At 55.4% G+C, this 18,654-nt stretch overlaps 1 protein-coding gene across 1 annotated transcript; it reads right to left on the bottom strand.

The window, feature by feature from the left end:
- Nucleotides 1-1,335: 1,335 nt before the first annotated feature.
- On the bottom strand, nt 1,336-16,892 carry LOC111157549 (FAD dependent oxidoreductase domain containing 2). The gene is made up of 8 exons (XM_022519056.1): nt 15,950-16,892; nt 14,218-14,469; nt 13,800-14,069; nt 12,669-12,835; nt 10,209-10,374; nt 8,713-8,954; nt 7,169-7,339; nt 1,336-3,475 (listed from the first exon to the last, which is right to left on the bottom strand). The coding sequence occupies exons 1-8, from the start codon at nt 16,495-16,497 to the stop codon at nt 3,231-3,233; spliced, it is 2,061 nt and encodes a 686-aa protein (XP_022374764.1). The 5' UTR covers nt 16,498-16,892; the 3' UTR covers nt 1,336-3,230.
- Between the last annotated feature and the right edge of the window lie 1,762 nt (nt 16,893-18,654).

Raw genomic sequence — 18,654 nt, 5'->3', positions numbered from 1 at the left:
CTTTGCAACATGGCCCGCCAGAGCGATGAGAGAGAGAGAACGGTCTCTGGGCGGGTGAATGCTAGTCTTTTTATAACCTAATCATGAAAATGACATCCTGTGGCTTCTCCTCGTTTGCCGTTAGTGAATCACTTGGTCCTGCTCTCACCCAGCAGGAGGGGAATGAGCGCCAGCTCTGTGGAGGAGAAGCAGCAGAGAATTTGTGAGCTTTCCTTTCAGGCCACGGCACAGTTCTGGGTACATAGTAAATACTTGGTAAATGATTAGATGTTAGGGTTAATTTAGATAAATTCACTTCTTGGTGATATACTTTCTAGACAGACTTTAGTGACACCCTCATTTTTATTTGAGGAACAGAAGGAATTTGGGGCTCTACAGTGGATTGGAGGTTATGCCTGGGGGACCTGTACAAGATGAGGATTTTTTTACCTTCCATTTTCTGTCACTGGGAGGGAGAGAAGATTTCTCCAGAGATCTCCTCTGTTGTATTGGATGTCGGTCGGAAGACTAGCAGAGGAGCGGTCACCACTTAAAATTCCCTTCTTGGGGGGGGGGTACATCTTCCCCCTCAACACTGGATGTGGTGTCTTCTGGACTTGAGAGAGGGATGAAACCATGGGCACCACGAGGACCCAGGCAGAGCATGTCCCCTGGGAGGGCTTCCGGCTCCTATCACCCCCAGCAATTTAAATCCCAAAAGCAAAGATGATTTTTTAAAAAAATAAATATTTATTTCACTATACAGTGTAACCACACATTTGGAGAAAGAAAAATGCCTCCAGAAACCTCATAGGACTACTGTTGACATTCTGTGATATGTCCTTTCCAGTCTCCCCCATCTGTGGCTTTCCAGCTTTACACAGCTTTAAGTAGTTCACAACTAACTACCCTCTCGTCGCCTGCTTCTTTTCTATTGGTTTTGTCACACATGTATGTTTTATGGCATGGCCCTTCCTCATCTCTGGGAGGTTTTGAGAGCCATGTGGTATTTTATTGGGTGAATGTCCCATCAGTTACTTAGTCTTTTTTTCCTCATTAACTCCAATAGGTTGTGTAATAGTATTTTTGTGTGTTGTATTCTGCTGTCACTGTTTTTACCCATGCCGTTTGCCTTTTAATTTTATCCTTTTCTTTAAATGGTCACATTACCGACATTAGTTAAGTATGGGAGGGAGGGCGCCTGGTTGGCACGGTCAGTGGAATGTGACACTTGATCTTGGAGTCAGGAGTTCGAGCCCCACGTTGGGTGTAGAGATCAGTTAAAAAAAACAAAACACAAAATTTCACCTGGAACATTAACTAACTGGAATTTAAATAAAAACTTAAAAAAAAAATAGGTATGGGTTGGAAACGTTAAACCTTCTCCTCTGGGGAATTTCCCATTGCTTCTGAAGTCGGACAGTCCTTGCTTTTCCTTGTCACCTCGTTTCCATACGGCTTTTAAAAATTGCTCTGAACTTAATTCTGAAGTATGAAATAGGGATCTGAAGTGAGATTTATTTTCTTTTCCACATTACTGACCAGTTTTACATGGAGAATACCAGGGAAGGCATCTGATCAGCTGCACCATGGAGCCAGGTCTTATGAAACACAGACGAAGCTGGCTGAAATTCTGAGGGCATCGACGGTTTGGCAGAGGACGGGAGCAGAAGCCGAGGTCGCGCAGGCGTCGGTGAATTGTTTGTAGCAGCACCGTGAACTTCGACTGGGAGAAGGCGCTCAGCTGCCTTCAGTGGCTGGTAAGGTGTGATGTGTGTGGCAGGGTCGGCAATATGGGAACAGTCCTAGTGAAAAGATTTGTTTTAAAAAAAAGTCTTAGGAAAGGAAGGGGGAGGCGCTGACGGGGCCCAAATCCGGTTCACGTATCTTGTGTAAGAAACACGGCAGACCCAACGCTCTGGGATCAGGGAGAGATCTTTAGATGTTCCCGCCCCCGGGGAAGCTATGCCAAGTATTGTCACACGCTTGGGCTGCAGAGTGTCACGGCTCTAACTGCACACGACTGGAGAGAGAGGGATCTGCAGACAGGACGTGGGCCCAGTAGTGGAAGCCAAGAGGAAGTTTCCAGAAAAGGGCCGTGGATCCAGAAAGCCTGCGTCCCTTGAATTCTGCGTGGATGCAGGGACCCAGTCAGAACGGATGAAAAAGGAATCATCTGGGTCCTGGCTTTGAAAAAATCACCATGATTCTTCTTCTGTATGAATGCTTTACGCGGCCTGACGGGCGCATATGAAGGGAGCAGATTCCTGGTGGGGAAGAAGAGTGAGGACCGCTGGGCAACCAGAGAGCAGAGGCCTTGTCGTCGTCACACAGACACAGAAACGCCTCCTCGCACACGCTTTGAACCAACAACAAGTGGAGCAGACCCCTCGCAAAGAATCCTCCCTTCCAGCATGGGGACAGTTTTACACAACTTGCTCAGGCAGACCAGAGGCAGGGCGCTGTTTGGGCTGTCAGAGGGCAGGGGCAGGGCGAGCGGCAAGTGCTGAGCAGGAGGGGAGCGCAGACGGCGCAGGTGCTGAAGACAGAAGTCAGGGAGCACAGTCTTGGGGCAGGCGCCGCTCTGAGTCCTGCTGCTCGGGCAGAAGCCCGGTGAGATAAGGGGGCTCTGCAGGAGCTGTCCCGTCTCTGCCTGGTGACAGATGATAAGCTGGGCTGGCCCCCGCCCCGGGTTCTGGAAACAGGGATGGGGGCAGGGCGAGGCAGAGTGGTGAGGCAGGCAGGGTGGCACAGGCCTCAGGGGACCCAGACAGGGATGCCTGGTGGGACCCTGGGAGTCACCTAACTTCTCTTATCTGATCGCTTCATCAGGGGTGACAGTCCCACCTGCCCCAGATGGCTGAGGATGTTAGAGCTTCGGTTTGAAGTGCCTGCCTCGAACCCTTCTGAAGATGAGGACAGCTCAACTGGGGACACAGTCCGCAGGCGGGTGGGATCCCAGTTCACCTGATGAGTGGACCAGAAGGAAATGGGACCACTGGGCACTTATGGGGACAGAACCGAGCCAGCCTGGTGCCCAGTGACAGTTCACTCGCAGACAAGCCTGGCCGAGGGTGGCTTTCTCAGGATCTCATCTCCCAGGCGCCCAAGGACCAGACTGGAGGGGAGACCACCGCATGGCCACCCCTCACAGTGGCCTTGGTCACCGTGACAGTCTGAGTGTCTCTGGCAACCATGTGTCAGTGGGATGGAGGAGCCAGCTGGGGGCCTGGCTGGGAGCCTCCTGGTAGTCACAGCTCCTCCTTGTTGCTCTCGAGGGGCCGGACTGGGGGCCCCGGGGCCTGGGAGCTACCCAGTGGCCTGTGGGCCCTGTCCTCATGGCGCCTATCCGCCGTGGTGTAGTCCCGCAGGAGCCCGCTCTCTAATCCGTGCCGCCGGAGGCTCTCGGTCCCCATGAGCCCCTGTGCTCTCAGGTACCCCTGCTGGCAGAAGGGCGGCAGCTTCTGGTGTGTTAGCGCAAACAGGAAGCAGGATTCTACACAAAAGCAAAAGATGAATGAGTAAGACCGAGAGGTGTGGGGGGAGGAGGGTACTGATGCCCCAGGGCCTCACCCAGGGCCCTCCACCCTGTGAGCCCGGGAGCTGACTTTTGTGGGGCTCATCCCTCCCTGAAGTTCCAAGGATGGTGCCCGGACATTCTGGAAGAACGAGGCTCTAGACGGAAAGCAAACCACAGAAATGACTCAGGTCCCGAGATCTGGGCCCAGTCCACTGGGAGCTCAGCTACTGCGGAGCAGACCCTCAGCCTTCCCTTCTGGAAGCTGGCCTGGCTGGGGCTGGGAGCTCAGAGGTCAGTCCTGCCGGGAGCTCAGAGCTGCCTGCAAGGCTTCATTCCCTCAGCCATCTCTGGGTTGCAGATACGGTGTGGAAAGCACTGGTGTGAGCCCTGTGTGGGGGTGGGGGAGGGAAGAGAACACTGGGGAACAGCGCAAAGCTGGTGCACGGGTCAAGTCGGCCCTGTCAGGAAACAGCTGTGGGTACTTTTTATTCAGAAATACAAAGAAACCACCAGAAGAGCCAGAAGTACTTCCTTCTGGGACTGAGGGTGGAAGTGAGAAAAAGTCTTTTAGCTGAGTGCTTATGTAACTTTGACTTAAAAAAAAAACAGAAAAGAGGGCCAACCGGGTGGCTCAGTCGTTAAGCATCCACCTTCGGCTCAGGTCATGCTCTCAGGGTCCTGAGATTGAGCCCCTTGGGCTCTCCGCTCAGCGGGAAGCCTGCTTCTCCCTCTCATACTCCCCCTGCTTGTGTTCCCTCTCTTACTGTCTCTCTCTCTCTGTGTCAAATAAATAAAGTCTTAAAACAACAGAAAAGATGAAACAGATAAGGGACTCGGTCTTCTCGGGGATTTAGAGACAGGATGGGAAAGAGTGCACATCCAAAAACTGTCTTGAGCCTTTGATCTCAAGAAACTCGGGCACGTTACAAAGGATGTTGTGAGGTCCACATGGGTGAACAGGCTCTAAGAGGCCATGCGGACGGCACTTCCGACCTCAGTTCTGACTTCCGGTCCAGATGTTCCCCTGGCAACACAGGGCATGACAGTCCTCCCCGAGCAGGGAGGACTGTGGTGCAGGGGGAGGCTGGGAGAGTGGCAGAAAGGGGGCTTTGGGCAAGCACCACCTTATGATGACATAGGTCACCGCTTCTTCAGGGCCCCAGGGGGGCAGGGAGGGGGCAGAGAAGCCCAGCAGAATCCAGGGCCAGAGCTAGCGGCCGCACATCAACCAAGGGAGTGGATGGCAGTGCCCTCTGCCAGTGGGCCCCGAGGTCTGGATGATGTACTTGAGGCAGCCGTAACCTAGGGCGGGACATGCTCCCTCAGGGACATGGCCATCTTTGAGTAATCCTGAAACCTTGAGAAACAGGGAGCCATTTTGTAGTGGAGAGTTCTAGACCTGCCTCCCGTCATTTCCCGGGCGAGCACGGGAAGGCAGCTGATGGTCTGCAGAAGGCCAGCACTTGGAAGTTGTTTAGCCCTGTGCTGTGAATGACGTCTGAGCATCTACATATATTTAGACAATCAGCCTGCACTGCTGTTTTAAGCCAGACTTCTCAGTGTATACATCTTGATTTTGAGGTTGGCCGACGATGTCGCCTGGGGCTGAAACAAGGACATGTGTCCTCTGACCTGCAGGCCAGACACTGACCATCTTGCACCTGATTTGATTTGAATAGCACCTGACATACGACTGCTGTTCAACACGTTTGCTGAACAGAAAAGGGCAGATATTCTAGGCATTCAGTGGGTTTTAAAAAAGACCGAAATTGGGCCTGTTTCTGTCACTTCTCCCTCCGGGTCCTCAGACTTCTGTCGGAGCTACCTTCCAGTTCACCGATTCTCTCTTCATCTCTGTCTAATGTGCTACTTTATCTTTAGGTTGAGTTCTTTTTCTTTTTTTTACATTTATTTACTTGCTTTTGAGAAAGTGAGCTTGTGAGCAGGGTAGAGGGATGGAGGGAAAGAGAGAATCCCAAGCAGACTCCCTGCTGAGCACAGAGCCTTGACACAGGGCTCGATCCCAGGACCCTGAGAGCATGACCTGAGCTGAAATCACAAGTCAGATGCTTAACTGGTTGAGCCCTCCAGGCGCCCCTAGGTTGTTTCTAGTTATATATTTTTTCATTTCCACAAGTTTTATTTGGTTCTTCCTGAATGCTGCCCAATTACATCTTTGATAATCTGTTTTCTCATTTCTTTAGATATTTTAGGCAGACTTTGTATCCTCTATTTTTAACTATTCCAATTCCCGTAGTCTTTTTGGTTTGATCCAGAAGTTTTTTTTTTTTTTTTTTTTTTTTCTGCTGACACTCCCTCACAGAGGTTTGTGTCCTTATGTGTTAAGTGCTTTTTGCTTGGAGGTTGGGGGTGGGTTCAACTTACTTGGAACTTTATCTGTGGAAACTTTTTGAGCTCTAAATTTTTCTTTCTTTATTTATTCGAGAGAGAGAGAGGAAGAGAGCGGGGCCAGGGGGAGAAGTAGAGCAGGAGGGACAAGCAGATTCCATGCTGAGTGTGGAACCCAACTCGGGGCTCAATCCCAGGACCCTGAGTCATGATCTGAGCTGAAACCAAGATTCAGTCGCTTAACTGACTGAATCTAGGCTCCCTGAGCCCTAGTTTTCTTTTATGTATATATGTATTTCTCCAGTTTTATTTTTTTAAAAGTTTTATTATTTGAGAGACAGTGCACGTGAATGTATGCGTGTGTACAAGAAGGGGGGAGGGGCAGAGGCAGAGGGAGAAGCAGGCTCCCCACTGAACAAGGAGCCTGACTTGGGCCTCGATCCCAGGGCCCTGGGATTTTGACCTGAGCCAAAAGCAGCCGTTAACTGACTAAGCCAGCCAGGTGCCCCCCCCTTTCTCTGGTTTTAAAGTTTGTTTCTTGGGGCGCCTGAGTGGTTCAGTGGGTTAAAGCCTCTGCTTTTGGCTCAGGTCATGATCCTTGGGTCCTGGGACCGAGCCCTGCGTCGGGCTCTCTGCTCAGTGGCGAGCCTGCTTCCTCCTCTCTCTCTGCCTGCCTCTCTGCCTACTTGTGATCTCTAACAAATAAAATCTTTAAAAAAAAAAAAAAAGTTTGTTTCTTCATAGAAGACTTGCATTTCCTTCTGTGATTTTTACACTATGAGGACAGTGTGAAGTTTGGCCCCAAACTCACATGAGGGAGGCTTAGTGGTTAGAAATTCTCAGGGGGAGATTTTCCCTTATTCTACCCAGAACCAAAAAGCCCGAGTCTCCGCCATCTCCCTCTTGAGAGTGTTTTGTGCCTCCTTGAGCCACTGAGATCTGAGCTTAGGTGAAGGTCTCTAAACAGACCTCCCTCCCCGCCCCAGCCTCACCTTCCCGCCCCCAAGCATGGTTCAGTTACCCAGGCTCTTGGCTCCTGCTGATGGCTGGCAGCTACCCCACGTCCAGCAGGGGCTTTATGGTTTTCTCAGAGCTCCCTTTTCTCCCCCTGCCAGTTCTTTAAGAAATGAATTCTACTCAGCGACTTCAGGTGTGCTGGACTGGTAAGGGTCTCTCTGAACATCTCTACCTTGTGGATAACAGAATTCTCGGGTGTGGGTTCTCGTTATGAATTCTGAAAACTCCGCAGGGCACGGATTGATCCCATCTTTTCTCGACCTCCTGCTCAGTCCTTTTGGTCCTTCTAGGAACTTAGGTTACCTGCATAGAAGCTTCGCAAATCGGTGTCCAAACAGTTCTCCAGGAAGCGCCTCAGAGGCAGGATATGCCCCACCGGGGCGGTCCAGTCGGTCAAGAAATCTTCCACGACGTGGTGGATGGCCGTGGGCCTAGGCAGGGCCCAGCCGGCAGGGCGGAACCTCACCTCCTGCTCTGTGGGGCGGAGAGGGGGAGTCGTGTCAGAGCCTGGAGGTTGGGCTTCCCATCCCGGAGATGACAATGTGGTTCCCACACGTCCCAGGTGCTTCCCTCGCTCCCTTGTGCTCGGCTTTCCCGACACACTGTGCTGGGCAGCTGCTGGCCTGTCCCACAGCCATCGCTGTGTCCGCAAGGCTGGCATGAGGAAGAGACTAGATCTGTTCCTTGTGGTGTCAGAAAGTGGAACCAAGACTAATGACTCGCGCCCGGGGTCTTTCTAAGGCGCAAGTGGACTGAGGTTCTTTGTGACGGCTTCCGGACGGCCCTTTCTGGGACACGGCTCAGAGGCCCTGCCTTGAAAGGGGCCCAAGGGCTCACCTAGGCCAGCTTCGTGCCTGCTGTGGGGACCCTTCTGTGGCATCCCAGGCAGGCGGCCATTAAGCCAGGACTCAACCACCCTCGTACTGGGAAACTCGACTCTAGGGGTGACCCGTTCCACTGTGACAGCTCTGATTAGTTGCTGCTCCCGATTCTGACGAGAACCCGGAGTTCCTGTCCCTTCTACCTGCTGACACCACCTCTGTCTGTTTTTAGGGCATCCTCTTCCAAGGGACAGCTCTTCAGTTTCTGAAGCAGGAGTGGTGTCCCCGGGGGTGGGGAGGGGGGGGTTCACCTACTGGTAGCTACTCTGTGCCAGGTACCGCGCTGGTGTGCTGTGCTTTTTTGGGGAAGATTTTATTTATCTTTTAAATAATCTCTACACCCAAAGTGGGGCTTGAACTCACAACCTAAGATCAAGAATCACATGCTCCACCGCCTGAGCTGGCCAGGCGCCCCACATTCTGTGTTCTTCATCTCATTTATCCTCACATAATCCTGCTGTTATCCCCATTTTTCAAATGAGGAAGCGGAGGCTCAGAGAGTTCCAGGAATGGTCCCAGGCCACACAGCAAGGAAAGCACGGCCTGAGAACACTGCCCAGCTTTTCTGTGCTTTTCAGGCTACCGGCTTGTGGTAACTACCTCCAGCACCTCTCCCCGGTCCCTCTGAGAGTCTGTCTCCAGGTCCCCTCTCCCTCCACGTTCGCCCTCCTTTGGACACACACAGCAAGGCTGTCCCTCTTGCTGTGTGGCGCCTGGAGGGGGTCACGACACTCCACGTGTGGCCTGCCCAGATCACGGTATGCACCCGAATCTGGGAACACTGTTTCTTATTCCTGGACCTTCTGCCCCATTGGGTTTCTGGGTGGAGCTCCCCAGTGTCCTCTGCCAGCCGGGAAAAGTTGTGTGAGAGGTGACAGGTGTGACAGGAGAGAGACCCGGGGTCTGAGCAGCGCCCAGCCCCTGGAAGGAAGCCTGCGCTCAGGGGAGAGCAGAGGCCCGGCTCACCGGTGGGAAGATGCCTGTAGTAGTAGATGACAGGATGGAGGAAGTTAGACTGCCAGGCGTCTTCCGTGTGCCCCACAGACCGGTCATAAAAGAAGACGTCCTTGTCAGGCCCAGAGAAGTTTCTGCCGTACTCCATGTTGATGACGAACAGCCCGTGCCTGGCCTTCCTTCCCGTGATGGTCTCCAGCTGGGCCAGCATCTGCACGGGGAACTCCTCCAGGTACTCAAATGTCGTGGCGTTCCTGGGGACAATGGCAGCGCGAGAGGGCGAGACCCTCAGTGCTGTGGCAGAGCTGAGGAGTGTGTGCGTGCGCGTGCGTGTCCCCTGTACAGTGCACAGCTGCTGGTCATCCCCACACACCTCACTTTACCATTACTGTCACACTGAGCCCTGGCTTACACTGGGACAGATTCCAGAAAACTCCAAGCAACCTGAAATGTATCTGGGGAGTGGGTGACCCAGGCTGACAGGACAGTAACAGGAAGGCCCTGGGACGGAGCGACTGCTGTGGTGTCTTCCAGGGACAGGAAGAAGGCCGAAGTGGCTGGAGTGGCCCCGGGGGCAGGTCGAGGAGGGCTCGTGTGTGCTCTGATGGCCCCCTGGCCCCTGGAGAGTACTGAGCAGAGCTGACTATGTGTGACTTGTGTTTTGAGAGGACTGCCAGGGAGCTGTGTGGAAAGCAGACCACGGGGCCAAGGTGGGAGGCCGTGGTTAGTTCAGGTGACAGACGCTGTGCCTCTGGACTAAGGCGGCAGTCTTGGGGCTGGGGAGAGGCGGTCAGATTCTTGATGTAATTTGAAGGTAGGATTTACGGGGTTTATGGAGAGTCTGAAGGTGGAGAATGGGAATGGAAGAGAGGAGTCAGGGGGATGGGATACCTTGCGCTGATCACTGTGAAATCCTTGTGTGTCCCTGAACTTGGTGCATGTGGCCCTCCCTGGCTTTGGGTCGGGCTACTCCCCCTCTGACTGAGGGATCCCCTCTGTTTCTCACCTGCCACCTGTCCTCGGAGCACCCTCACCCACAGCCCCTCTCCCTCCCTGCTCTGCTGGGTGTCACCTGGGATCTGCCACCTGTCACTTAATTGATAAAGAGCCCAGCCGGTCCTGGCCCGAGGGAGCCCGCCGATCCACACTGGGGGTTCACATCACTGCGGTTTACTGCTCGTCCACCTGGGGCCAACTGTGGTCTCCCAGTGGCTTTTACTTCTGCCCACCAGGTGTGATTATCCCCACTGTGCGGGTGAGAGAAAGGCTCAGAGAGGCTACATGACTTGGTCCAGGTCACACAGGTCGAAAGTGGCAAAGCTACAACGGACATCTAGGGCTGTCTGTCTACCTGTGGTGTCGATTTCCCTGATGTTTGCCCCCAGAATCGATCTCCCCTGTCTCCCCGCAGGCTTCACCTGAGGAGGGAGCCCCAGAGCCCCTGGACACCTGGAATAGGCAGAGAAGAGCTAGGACAGGGTAAAGAACGGTGAAGCCGGGCTACTCACTCCTTCAGCAGGACGACGTCAGCCAGCACACTGAACATCTGGTAGAGCCCAGAAGCCTCATTCACACGCCGGACGATGGCGCTGGTCAGCTGTGAGGTGGGGAGCTCGGTGGAGGGCCAGGCGACGCCGTGGTGGCGATGCTCCAGCAGGCGGTGAACAGCACGCACTGGAAAGACCAGAGGGAGGGAAGGCATGATGCCCTTAAGATCTGCTCCTTCACCGCCTGATGCCTGTCCAGTCCTCACGGACTTCTTGGAACTCAAGACACGCCTGCATGTGTGGCACCAAGAGGAGGCCTTTGTGGCGGGGTCAGCGGAGGCTTCCTACACTATGGGCCAGATAGACAGTGTTTTGGGCTCTGCTGCCTAATCGGTCAGGCTCCCCAGTTCTGCTTCCGGTGTGAAACCAGCCCTGATGGTAGCTGCAAGGATGGGCGTGGCAGGCTCGGGCTCCAGGCCACCCACACCACCCCTCCCAGCTGCTCTGTGAGCCCCAGACCCTGTGCCGGCCTCTCACCCTGCTCCCCTGGCCACAGTTCCCCTTTCTCTCAGGCCCCAGCTGGAGACCCTTTCAGCGTCCCCTCTCCTTCACTAACTCCAAACTGTCACAAAGACAGACTGATGTAAGGGCAGGAAAGCGACAGCTGTCCCTCTGCACAGAGTTCAGGACGGACACAGCGAATGGAGTTTGGGGACGGGCTCCTGATGAAAGGGCGACCGTCTTGAGAGAGCCTGGCCCATTCTGAGAAGCAGGCGAGGGACCAGCCTGGAAAGGCGAGCTGGCCGGGGCCTGGCAAAGCTCGGCATGGCACCCCGAGGAGCTGGAGCGGTCCTGGGGGAGAAGGGGAGTGTGGAGAGAGACTTAAGCTGTAAGCAGAGAAAAGGGAAAATTTCTTTAAGAAAGAGGTGTTTTGGCAGAGACCCTGCAGCTGGATAGGAGGCCAGAGAAACCTCTGGTAGTGGGAAGACCCGTCAGGAGAGACAAAGACGCCCGGGTCAGCAAAGGGAGGCCGGTGGGCTGACAGATACAGTGTGGGGACGGACGGGCTGGGCGTCGGGAGTAATTGTCCACACAGTTACGGTCTGTGCCCTTCCTACTTTCTCTTCTGTTGGCTTTCCTCTGCCTTACTGACTGCTTCTGGTCTCCCCGGGGACCGGTTTCTTAGGTTGGGGCAGGATGAACGGGATGTGCACAGTCGCACGGGCCCTCCCCCCGCAGGGCCCTCCGCTCCTAGTAGTGACCACACAGCGGTCGGCGCATGAACACCCAGGACTGTCGCCCACATGCCCAAAGCTCAGTGGTTGGCTGCAAGCTTGAAGGTCAGACAACACTCGTGGATTCAAATTACCCGTCTGCCATCCACCGGCTGGGGGACTTGGGGGAAGTTACTTAAGCTCTCTGTGCCCTAGTTTCCTTATCGGGAAGTGGAGCGGAAATGACAGGCCCTGCCTCACGGAGCTGCCGTGAGGATTCAGTCTTGGAGCTGAGGAAAGATCGGGGGACAGAAGGAAGTGGGGGAGACGGGGCAGAATCTGCCAGGACAGCAGGTGCAGGGAGGAAAACACTGATGAGGATTTCTTAGTGGGGAGACACAGCTAAAGGGACAGACACTTCCATTCCAGGTATGTGTGTGTGCGCGCGCACATATGTGTGTATTTGATCTGTGGATGTCCTGGTTTACAGACAGCTAACACCCTCTCTCTGGTTTCCTTCTCTGATCACACACAGGACATAAAATACATCGTCTGGAAAATCAAACACGGCTCTTTTTCCCTGCCAAACTGGAAGGACAGTAAAATGCAAACATAAGCATTAAGCCAATGGGAGTCATCAAATTAAATACAGAAACGCCGGAGTGCAGGACGGAGGACCCTTCTGGTGTTTGTGGCAAAATCAGACCAGGCCCATGTAACAGGCGCCCACCATCAGCCTGTCTGGCGCGCAGAGCGTTTATACCCTCAGAACTGACGTCATCCAGCCCATAGTTTTTACTGGGATTTGTGGCTACCCAAAGCATCTGTGCACGATGCTTTGTAGCTCCAAGGTCCCCAGGTATCGTCTTAGTTCTTACGACAGCCCTGCGACGGCCAAGAGTTCACCTCGTTTACGCCTCGGACGCCACCGCGTCCGAAAGAGGCTCCTAGAGAGGTCACGAAGGCTCACCTCTCAGCCCGCCCTGCTGGGGAGGGACCCCCACAACCCCTCTTCAGGCTCTGCCTCCTTGCCAATGCCTGCTGCTTGACTGGCATGGGACTAGGGCAAGCCACACGTCACGCCCACATGGCCCTGCTCTCACACCTTCTCTGATGCTTCTCGAGATCTGTCCTCAGCCCATGAAACCTGTAGCCCTCCGTCCCAGACAGCGATTTTAAGACGACTACCGACAAGCACTCCCGGGAAGGCTGCTGTGAATCAGGGTCTGTTTACGAACCCTGGGGATGGTTCTCTCTGCCGGCTCACCTGTGTAACGGAAACCATGGATGAAGCCCCCCGCAGACTTGCGGTAATCCACGGAGTGGCTGGCAGTGCCCAGCACGAAGAGACCCCGGCTTCCTTTGGACTCATAGCTGGCTTTGATCAGTGGGTACTTCTTGCTGAACTCGCCCCCGGAAGACAGTCTGAGGGACCTGTGAGCCGAAAGGGTTGTTCGTAAAAATCACTGCTGTGTACAAAACACTGCTGTGTACGAGCGTACTGTGTGCTCGGCACCGAGCTCAGTGCACGTGCTTCATATTGCTTGTTGTGTCGAAACCACACCAGGCCCCTAGGAGCTGGGTGTGATGATCTCTGTTTGACAGAGGGAGTCCCTGAAGATGTGGTGAGTCAGGGACAGAGCCAGGTTCAAGCCTGACTCAAGGCTAGGCTCTGGGCTCCAGCGGGGCCCTGGGGGTCGTGCTGGGATGGGGGGGACCGCTTCAGGCCCTCCAGTTCCTCCACATCTGCCCGTGTCTTGGCCAGAGGAAAGGGAGACACGCTGAATGGATTCTTTGCTACCGAGCTTTGCCAAGGTACTGGGGCAGCAATGTGTCAAGCAAAGCGGTTGAAAACAATTATAAGTGAACTTGGTGTCTCACCATTTTATGAAGCCTACAGGATATACCAAGTACTTTCCCATGTTATTCCTCACAGCAGCCCTATGAGAGAGAACTATGCTCTCCGTTTTAGTGATGAAGAAAGTGGGCACAGCCTGGTTAAGTGACTTTCCCAGAGCCCGCAGATTTGGTCCACAGAGTATCTCAAACCGACCTCAGAGCCTGTGTCCTTAGCCGCTATGCTAACGCGGTCTCTCAGCAAGTTCCCCTTCCTTATTCCCCCGAGCTCCCTTTCCCGTCTGTCGGGTGGAAGATCCCAGCGCAGAGGAAGGCCCCCTGTGGCTGCTGCTCCGGGACGGAGGGCGTCTGGGCCGCCCGTCCTTGTCAGGACGGTAGGCTCCCACCCTGGGTGGGGGACCAGGCGGCATCCATGTCCACCCTGATGGTGCCGTCCCGAGAGCCCCACCGCCGGCCCACGGGATGGTGACTCTCTGCCTCCTGGGGAGGTATCAGAAGGGGTTCGCGAGGAGACCCCAGCTCCCACCCTGTGTGGACTCACTTGTTGAAAATAGAGAAGTTGAAGTTCCAGCCAAGGCAGCGGATGACCCGGTCATAGGCCACGCGCATGGCAAAGTTGTCGTTGTCGTCCTGGGGGAGGGTGATGGCGTCGGCGTTGGCACTCTGGTTGCCTTCCTCCAGGAAGAACTTCAGGGTGACGTGGAACTTGCCCTCGCGGTCCTTCACGATGGCCAGATCCGTCAGGTCGGACTCGAGCAACCCGTCCAAGGACTTCAGCTGGTAGGTGTCCAGCAGCCCATTGTTGATGGCCCTGGGGCCCGAGGGGAACGCCAGGAGAGAGAAAGGAGTCTGAACGGGGCACGAGAAGACTCAGAAGAAGGGGTGCTTGTTCCAGTGGGGTCAGGAGTGGCTTTGGAGGGGGCTGGCGGAACGGATTCCACGAGCAGCTCGCAACGTACCTGAGGTCTCCCACGTAGTGGGTGGCCCACGACAGCCGGACCCGGGAGCGGCTCAGCATGTGGATAAAGTTGGTGACACCTAAGATGTTTTCCGCCGTCTCAAAGGCAGAGTTCCCGCGCCCCAGGATCAGTACATTCTGACCCTCGAAGTCCTCGGGGTCCACGGACACAGACTCGTACCCCTCCACATACTCGGAGCCTGGGAAGTCAACCTGGTTGGGGACTGACAAACCGGTGGCCACGAGAAGCACGCTGCAGGGAGGGGACAGATGGAAGACCGCGACGTGAAAATTACTCCCTGCACCTGCCACCCAGCTCCCCCGCCTCCCCCAGGCTGCCGGCTCCTAAAAAAGCCAGAGGAGAACGTCCGTTCATTCATCCGTTTACTGACCTATCCCAGAGTATCCGACAGACTTTTCACCCTTGCCCCTCCCAGGCCCACCCCAGTGGACGTCTCCTTTACCCCGCGCTGGGATGATGCCAAACGTGAGAATTCATTCAACTCCCTGACTGCGAAGGGAGCACGAGAAATTAAGTAATTCCCCTAATGTTGAACACAGCAGGCAGGCCAAGTGTCTCCCTCAGTGTTGAAAATGACTCTTCCCTTTTTCTTTGGGCCACTTTCCCTTTTCTGACGGCCGGGCCAATGCAGGGGATTGCCGAGCAGAATTCTGTCCCAGGCCCCTACCGAGTGTTTTGTGCATCACCTCACTGCCTAAAGCAGCCCTGAGTTGGTGTTCTTTGGCTTTCCAGGTGAGGGGACATAGGCCCTAGAGGCCTATGGCCTCCCAAGCTCCTACAATAGCCAAGTCAGAATCTGAAACCAGATCAGCCCGACTGATTCATGCCGGAGGGCGTTACAGTCCTGGGCAGGGCTGTGCGGTGATTTGATTACAGGTGGTTTTGAAAACAGAACCAGAGGGCTTGTAGAAGACATCGGCAGCCCTTGTGGCTCCTTGTTTTCTGACCCCTGCCCACCCAGCTCAGATCTGACTCCCCTAGGCGGTCGTCTGGCGGGCTAAAATGCAAGGGTCCCAGGCTGACACAGCCCTTCTTTCCTGGGCTGTAACAAGCAAAGGACAAGGCTGGGCCTCTGGCGAAGGGCGTTGAGAAGATGACCTCCCGGCACCTGCCTGGAGCCAAGCGGCAGCCCATGAGCCTGGGAGGGGGAGGCAGCCTGGTGTAGCAGAAAAGTACAGGCCTCGGGGTGAGGAAGACGGGCTCAGATTGTGTGACACAGCACCAGTGACTCAACTTCTCCCGCCCGAGCTCTTCATCTGTAAATCGAGGATCAGTGAACCGCCCCCAGGGTCACTGTGAGGAGGAAATCAGGGCAGTACAGTGTGTGACTTGGAGTTTGGGTTGTCTACACAGTATTAAGCTTTCTCCCAAGCCAAAGCAAGCTAAAACTGAACGCCGGCACCTCTGCCTGTGGGGCTTCCCGCTCTAGTTCAGTCTGAAATTCCACTGAGCCCGTCTAACACCTGCTGGACATCTTCCCCAGCATGTCTTCGGAGGAACACTAGTTCTAGGATGTGCTCCTCAGGAAGGACTTTTGGGTACATAAGCTAGACGATGCTGAGTACCCAATGCTGGTGTCACAGTGACCGTGACAGATAGATAAAATCTTTAAAAAAAAAAAAAAAAAGTAAAGACCTTATTCTCTCATTTCTTCCACATCTCCTGCTGACCAAGGGGTGCCAGCAGGTGGGCTCCGGGAGGCGTTCCTTACCTGCACTGGTGTGTGTGACCCATCTGGTCGGTCAGGAGGAAGTAATGGCCGTTCCAGGCCTGCCGGGCCTTGTGCAGAGTGACGTGAGTAATGGTCGTGTTGTACAGCACGTGGAGCCCCAGGCGCTGGGCAAAGTCGCCCAGGTAGCGCACCATGTCTCCCGCGTCGGGGAAGTAGGCGCGGGAGTAGTGTCTGAAGAGCAGCCGGGGGTCGTGGCTGAGCAGAGAGTTCCAGTCGTGGCGCAAGTTGAACTCCGCATTGGCCTTGCCCGTGTGCCTCTTGTTGATGCTGATGAGCTGGCGGTGGCGTGGGTAGCGCGTGAAGAAGCTGCCCGGCTGCGGGGCGCGCTCGAACACCGCATAGTCCCGCCCGGCCCGCTGCAGGAAGTAGGCCATCTGCAGGCCGGCGGGCCCGGCACCCAGGACGCAGTAGTCCCGGGGTGGGGGTACCGAGGTCTGGGCCGAGTGCAGGTACAGAGCCAGGTGCAGGGCCAAGGTCAGGAGCAGCCCCGGCGGGCCCCACAGCTGGGCCGTGGCCCAGAGGCCCATCCTGTGGCAGCCCGCGGTTGTGAGGTCTTGCACCCCGGATGGCCCCTCGAAGCGAGGGGCAGGGGCTCGCCTGGGTGCTCACCGCAATCGGAGGTCGAGCCAGGACTGGAGCCCAAGGCCCTGTGAGCTCATCTGCCTGCCCCCATCCTTTCAAGCTCGGATCTAGGGCTCCCCCCAGGAAATTTGAACGCCTGCGTCTCCTCCAGGGCCTTGGTTCCCAGGAGCGCCACCCCCTTTCTTATTGCCCTGGTGGTATGAGGGTGGGTGTTCCCCCATTCTTCCCCTAATTTGAGGGGAGCCTGACACCCTTCCAGAGCCCTCCCCAGCTCATACCCTAGAGAAACAGGTCTCTTTGGTTACGTCCCCGCCCTCGAGACCGAAGGAGGTGTGGCCTGCGGGGCCCCGCCCCCTCCGGGTGCCCCGCGCGCCGGACTCCTCGATCACGTGACAGTGCTGGCCCAGCACACCTGGCTCCACGCGACGCAAGGCCACCCTCTTGCCGGCGCAGCTCTCCGCGAGGCCTCTCTCCGAGCGTGCGCGGTGCCCACGCCTGCAGCGCCTGCCTCTCTGCACGGACCGCAGACCTCCCTGCCGCACGGGCGACAGCCAGCAGTCGACTGAGGCCGCCCTCGGCCCGCTGGCGCCGCGGCGGCCCCGCCCCCCCCCGCCCGGCCAATGGCAGGGGGCGGGGTCACGTGCGCGGCGCGCGGCACGCCGGGAGGGGCGGGGTGGGCACCGGCTCGGGGGGCGCCGGGCAAAGCGCGCACGTGCTGCCTGCGGGCTGGGAGCGGGGGAGCTGGTACCGCTGCGGATTGGGTCACGCTGGGGCGCAGGGCTCTTGTGTTAAAGCTGTGCCTGTCCACGTGCAGGGGAGGCGCGGGAGCAGATGGCTTTTGGAGATAAACCTAGTTCTTAACACTCTATCGTTAACGTAGCCGGACACTTGTTGGTTAACCAGTTTTGGGGGGACTGGAAACCAGGTCGAAGTCGGGACAGAAAAAACGGGTGTTTGCCACAGTGATTCGGTCTGTTATTTCCTCAGTAACATGCACGACTGGCTGGTTGTCCCACCAACCAGGAGAGGTAGGCGATTCTGTTTCCCACATTCTGTAGTCACTGGCCAAATGGAGGTTTAGCTGTGATTTGCCTGAGGGACCAAACGGTTAAGTGGAACCTGGAATTAATCCCCCCGTCCCCCTTACACTAAATTATGAGCTCTCCAAGAAGTTTTTTGTCATGTTTTCATTCTTGGTAATGTAAACAAAGTGGCCCATGGTATGCCAGTGTAGACACAAACCCGCTGCAAATGCACAGCAATGGGCCTGGCTGCAGGAGAGGGAACGGGAAAGGTGGGAGATGATCCTGAACCACTGTTCAGGTGAACTGGATAATCGAGGCTGGCTTTGCGCAGGGGGAATGTGGATCCCGCTTCAGATTTACAGGGGCAGAACATATGTCCTTTTCTGAGAGGTACAGAAACCTTGGAGGGGCATTAAGTAGTCCAATGAGATGGGGCTGAGTGTTCTCATGGAAAGGCAGCCATGCCTGGTGTGGAGAGAACTCGATGATCTAACTTTGCACGGCTGGAGCTTTTTATTAAAAATTGTCCCTGGGACCTTTCCTGGAGAAGTCTTCCTTGACCTCTCAGAACAAAAGTACCCCCAAGGAGTGCCACGTATCTATTTATAGCTTGTGTCTGCCTCAGAGAAAAGGTCAATGGAGCAGAAATGATCTTAGTCACTCTGGTGGCCTCTGTGCTTCCTCCAGGACCTCGGATACAGCAAGCCACCAGTAAGCATTTGTTGAATAAACCCTGAAAGCAGAAGTACCTTGCCAGAAACAAAGTAGGAACATCTGCTTCTTGGTGGTTGGGACGATGTGAGAATGGGTGCAGGTAAATGAAGCACTGGAATTAGCTGCTGGTCTTATCTGGTGAGCAGAGGGAAATCAGGACTGATGAAGTATGGCCGGGCCTTGACAGTGGGCTCACAGGCAGCAGGATGCGGTGGAAGGTTTGAGTCAGGACTGAAGCCATCAGCTTGATGGTCCCAAGAAGGATGGAGAAAAGTAGTGGACAGATAAAGCAAACGAAGCCTGTGGAAGCTGGTGCAGTTTTTAGGGTCCGAGGCTGAAACTGACTTCCACCTGCCCACTCAT

The sequence above is a fragment of the Enhydra lutris genome, unplaced genomic scaffold, assembly GCF_002288905.1.
Source record: "Enhydra lutris kenyoni isolate GAN:26980312 unplaced genomic scaffold, ASM228890v2 scaffoldscaffold55, whole genome shotgun sequence".
In the NCBI taxonomy this organism is placed as follows: domain Eukaryota; kingdom Metazoa; phylum Chordata; class Mammalia; order Carnivora; family Mustelidae; genus Enhydra; species Enhydra lutris.
Note: the sequence above shows the minus strand (reverse complement) of the source record. Positions and strands in the feature narration are given on the sequence as shown.

Excerpts from the sequence above, each read along its gene's own strand:
- LOC111157549 (XM_022519056.1), bottom strand. The coding sequence starts at position 16,497 with ATGGGCCTCTGGGCCACGGCCCAGCTGTGGGGCCCGCCGGGGCTGCTC. Across the intron at positions 14,070-14,217 it reads CACTACGTGGGAGACCTCAG|GGCCATCAACAATGGGCTGC; the intron begins GTACGTTGCGAG and ends CTCGGGCCCCAG. Across the intron at positions 3,476-7,168 it reads TTTGCGAAGCTTCTATGCAG|AATCCTGCTTCCTGTTTGCG; the intron begins GTAACCTAAGTT and ends GCTTTTGTGTAG.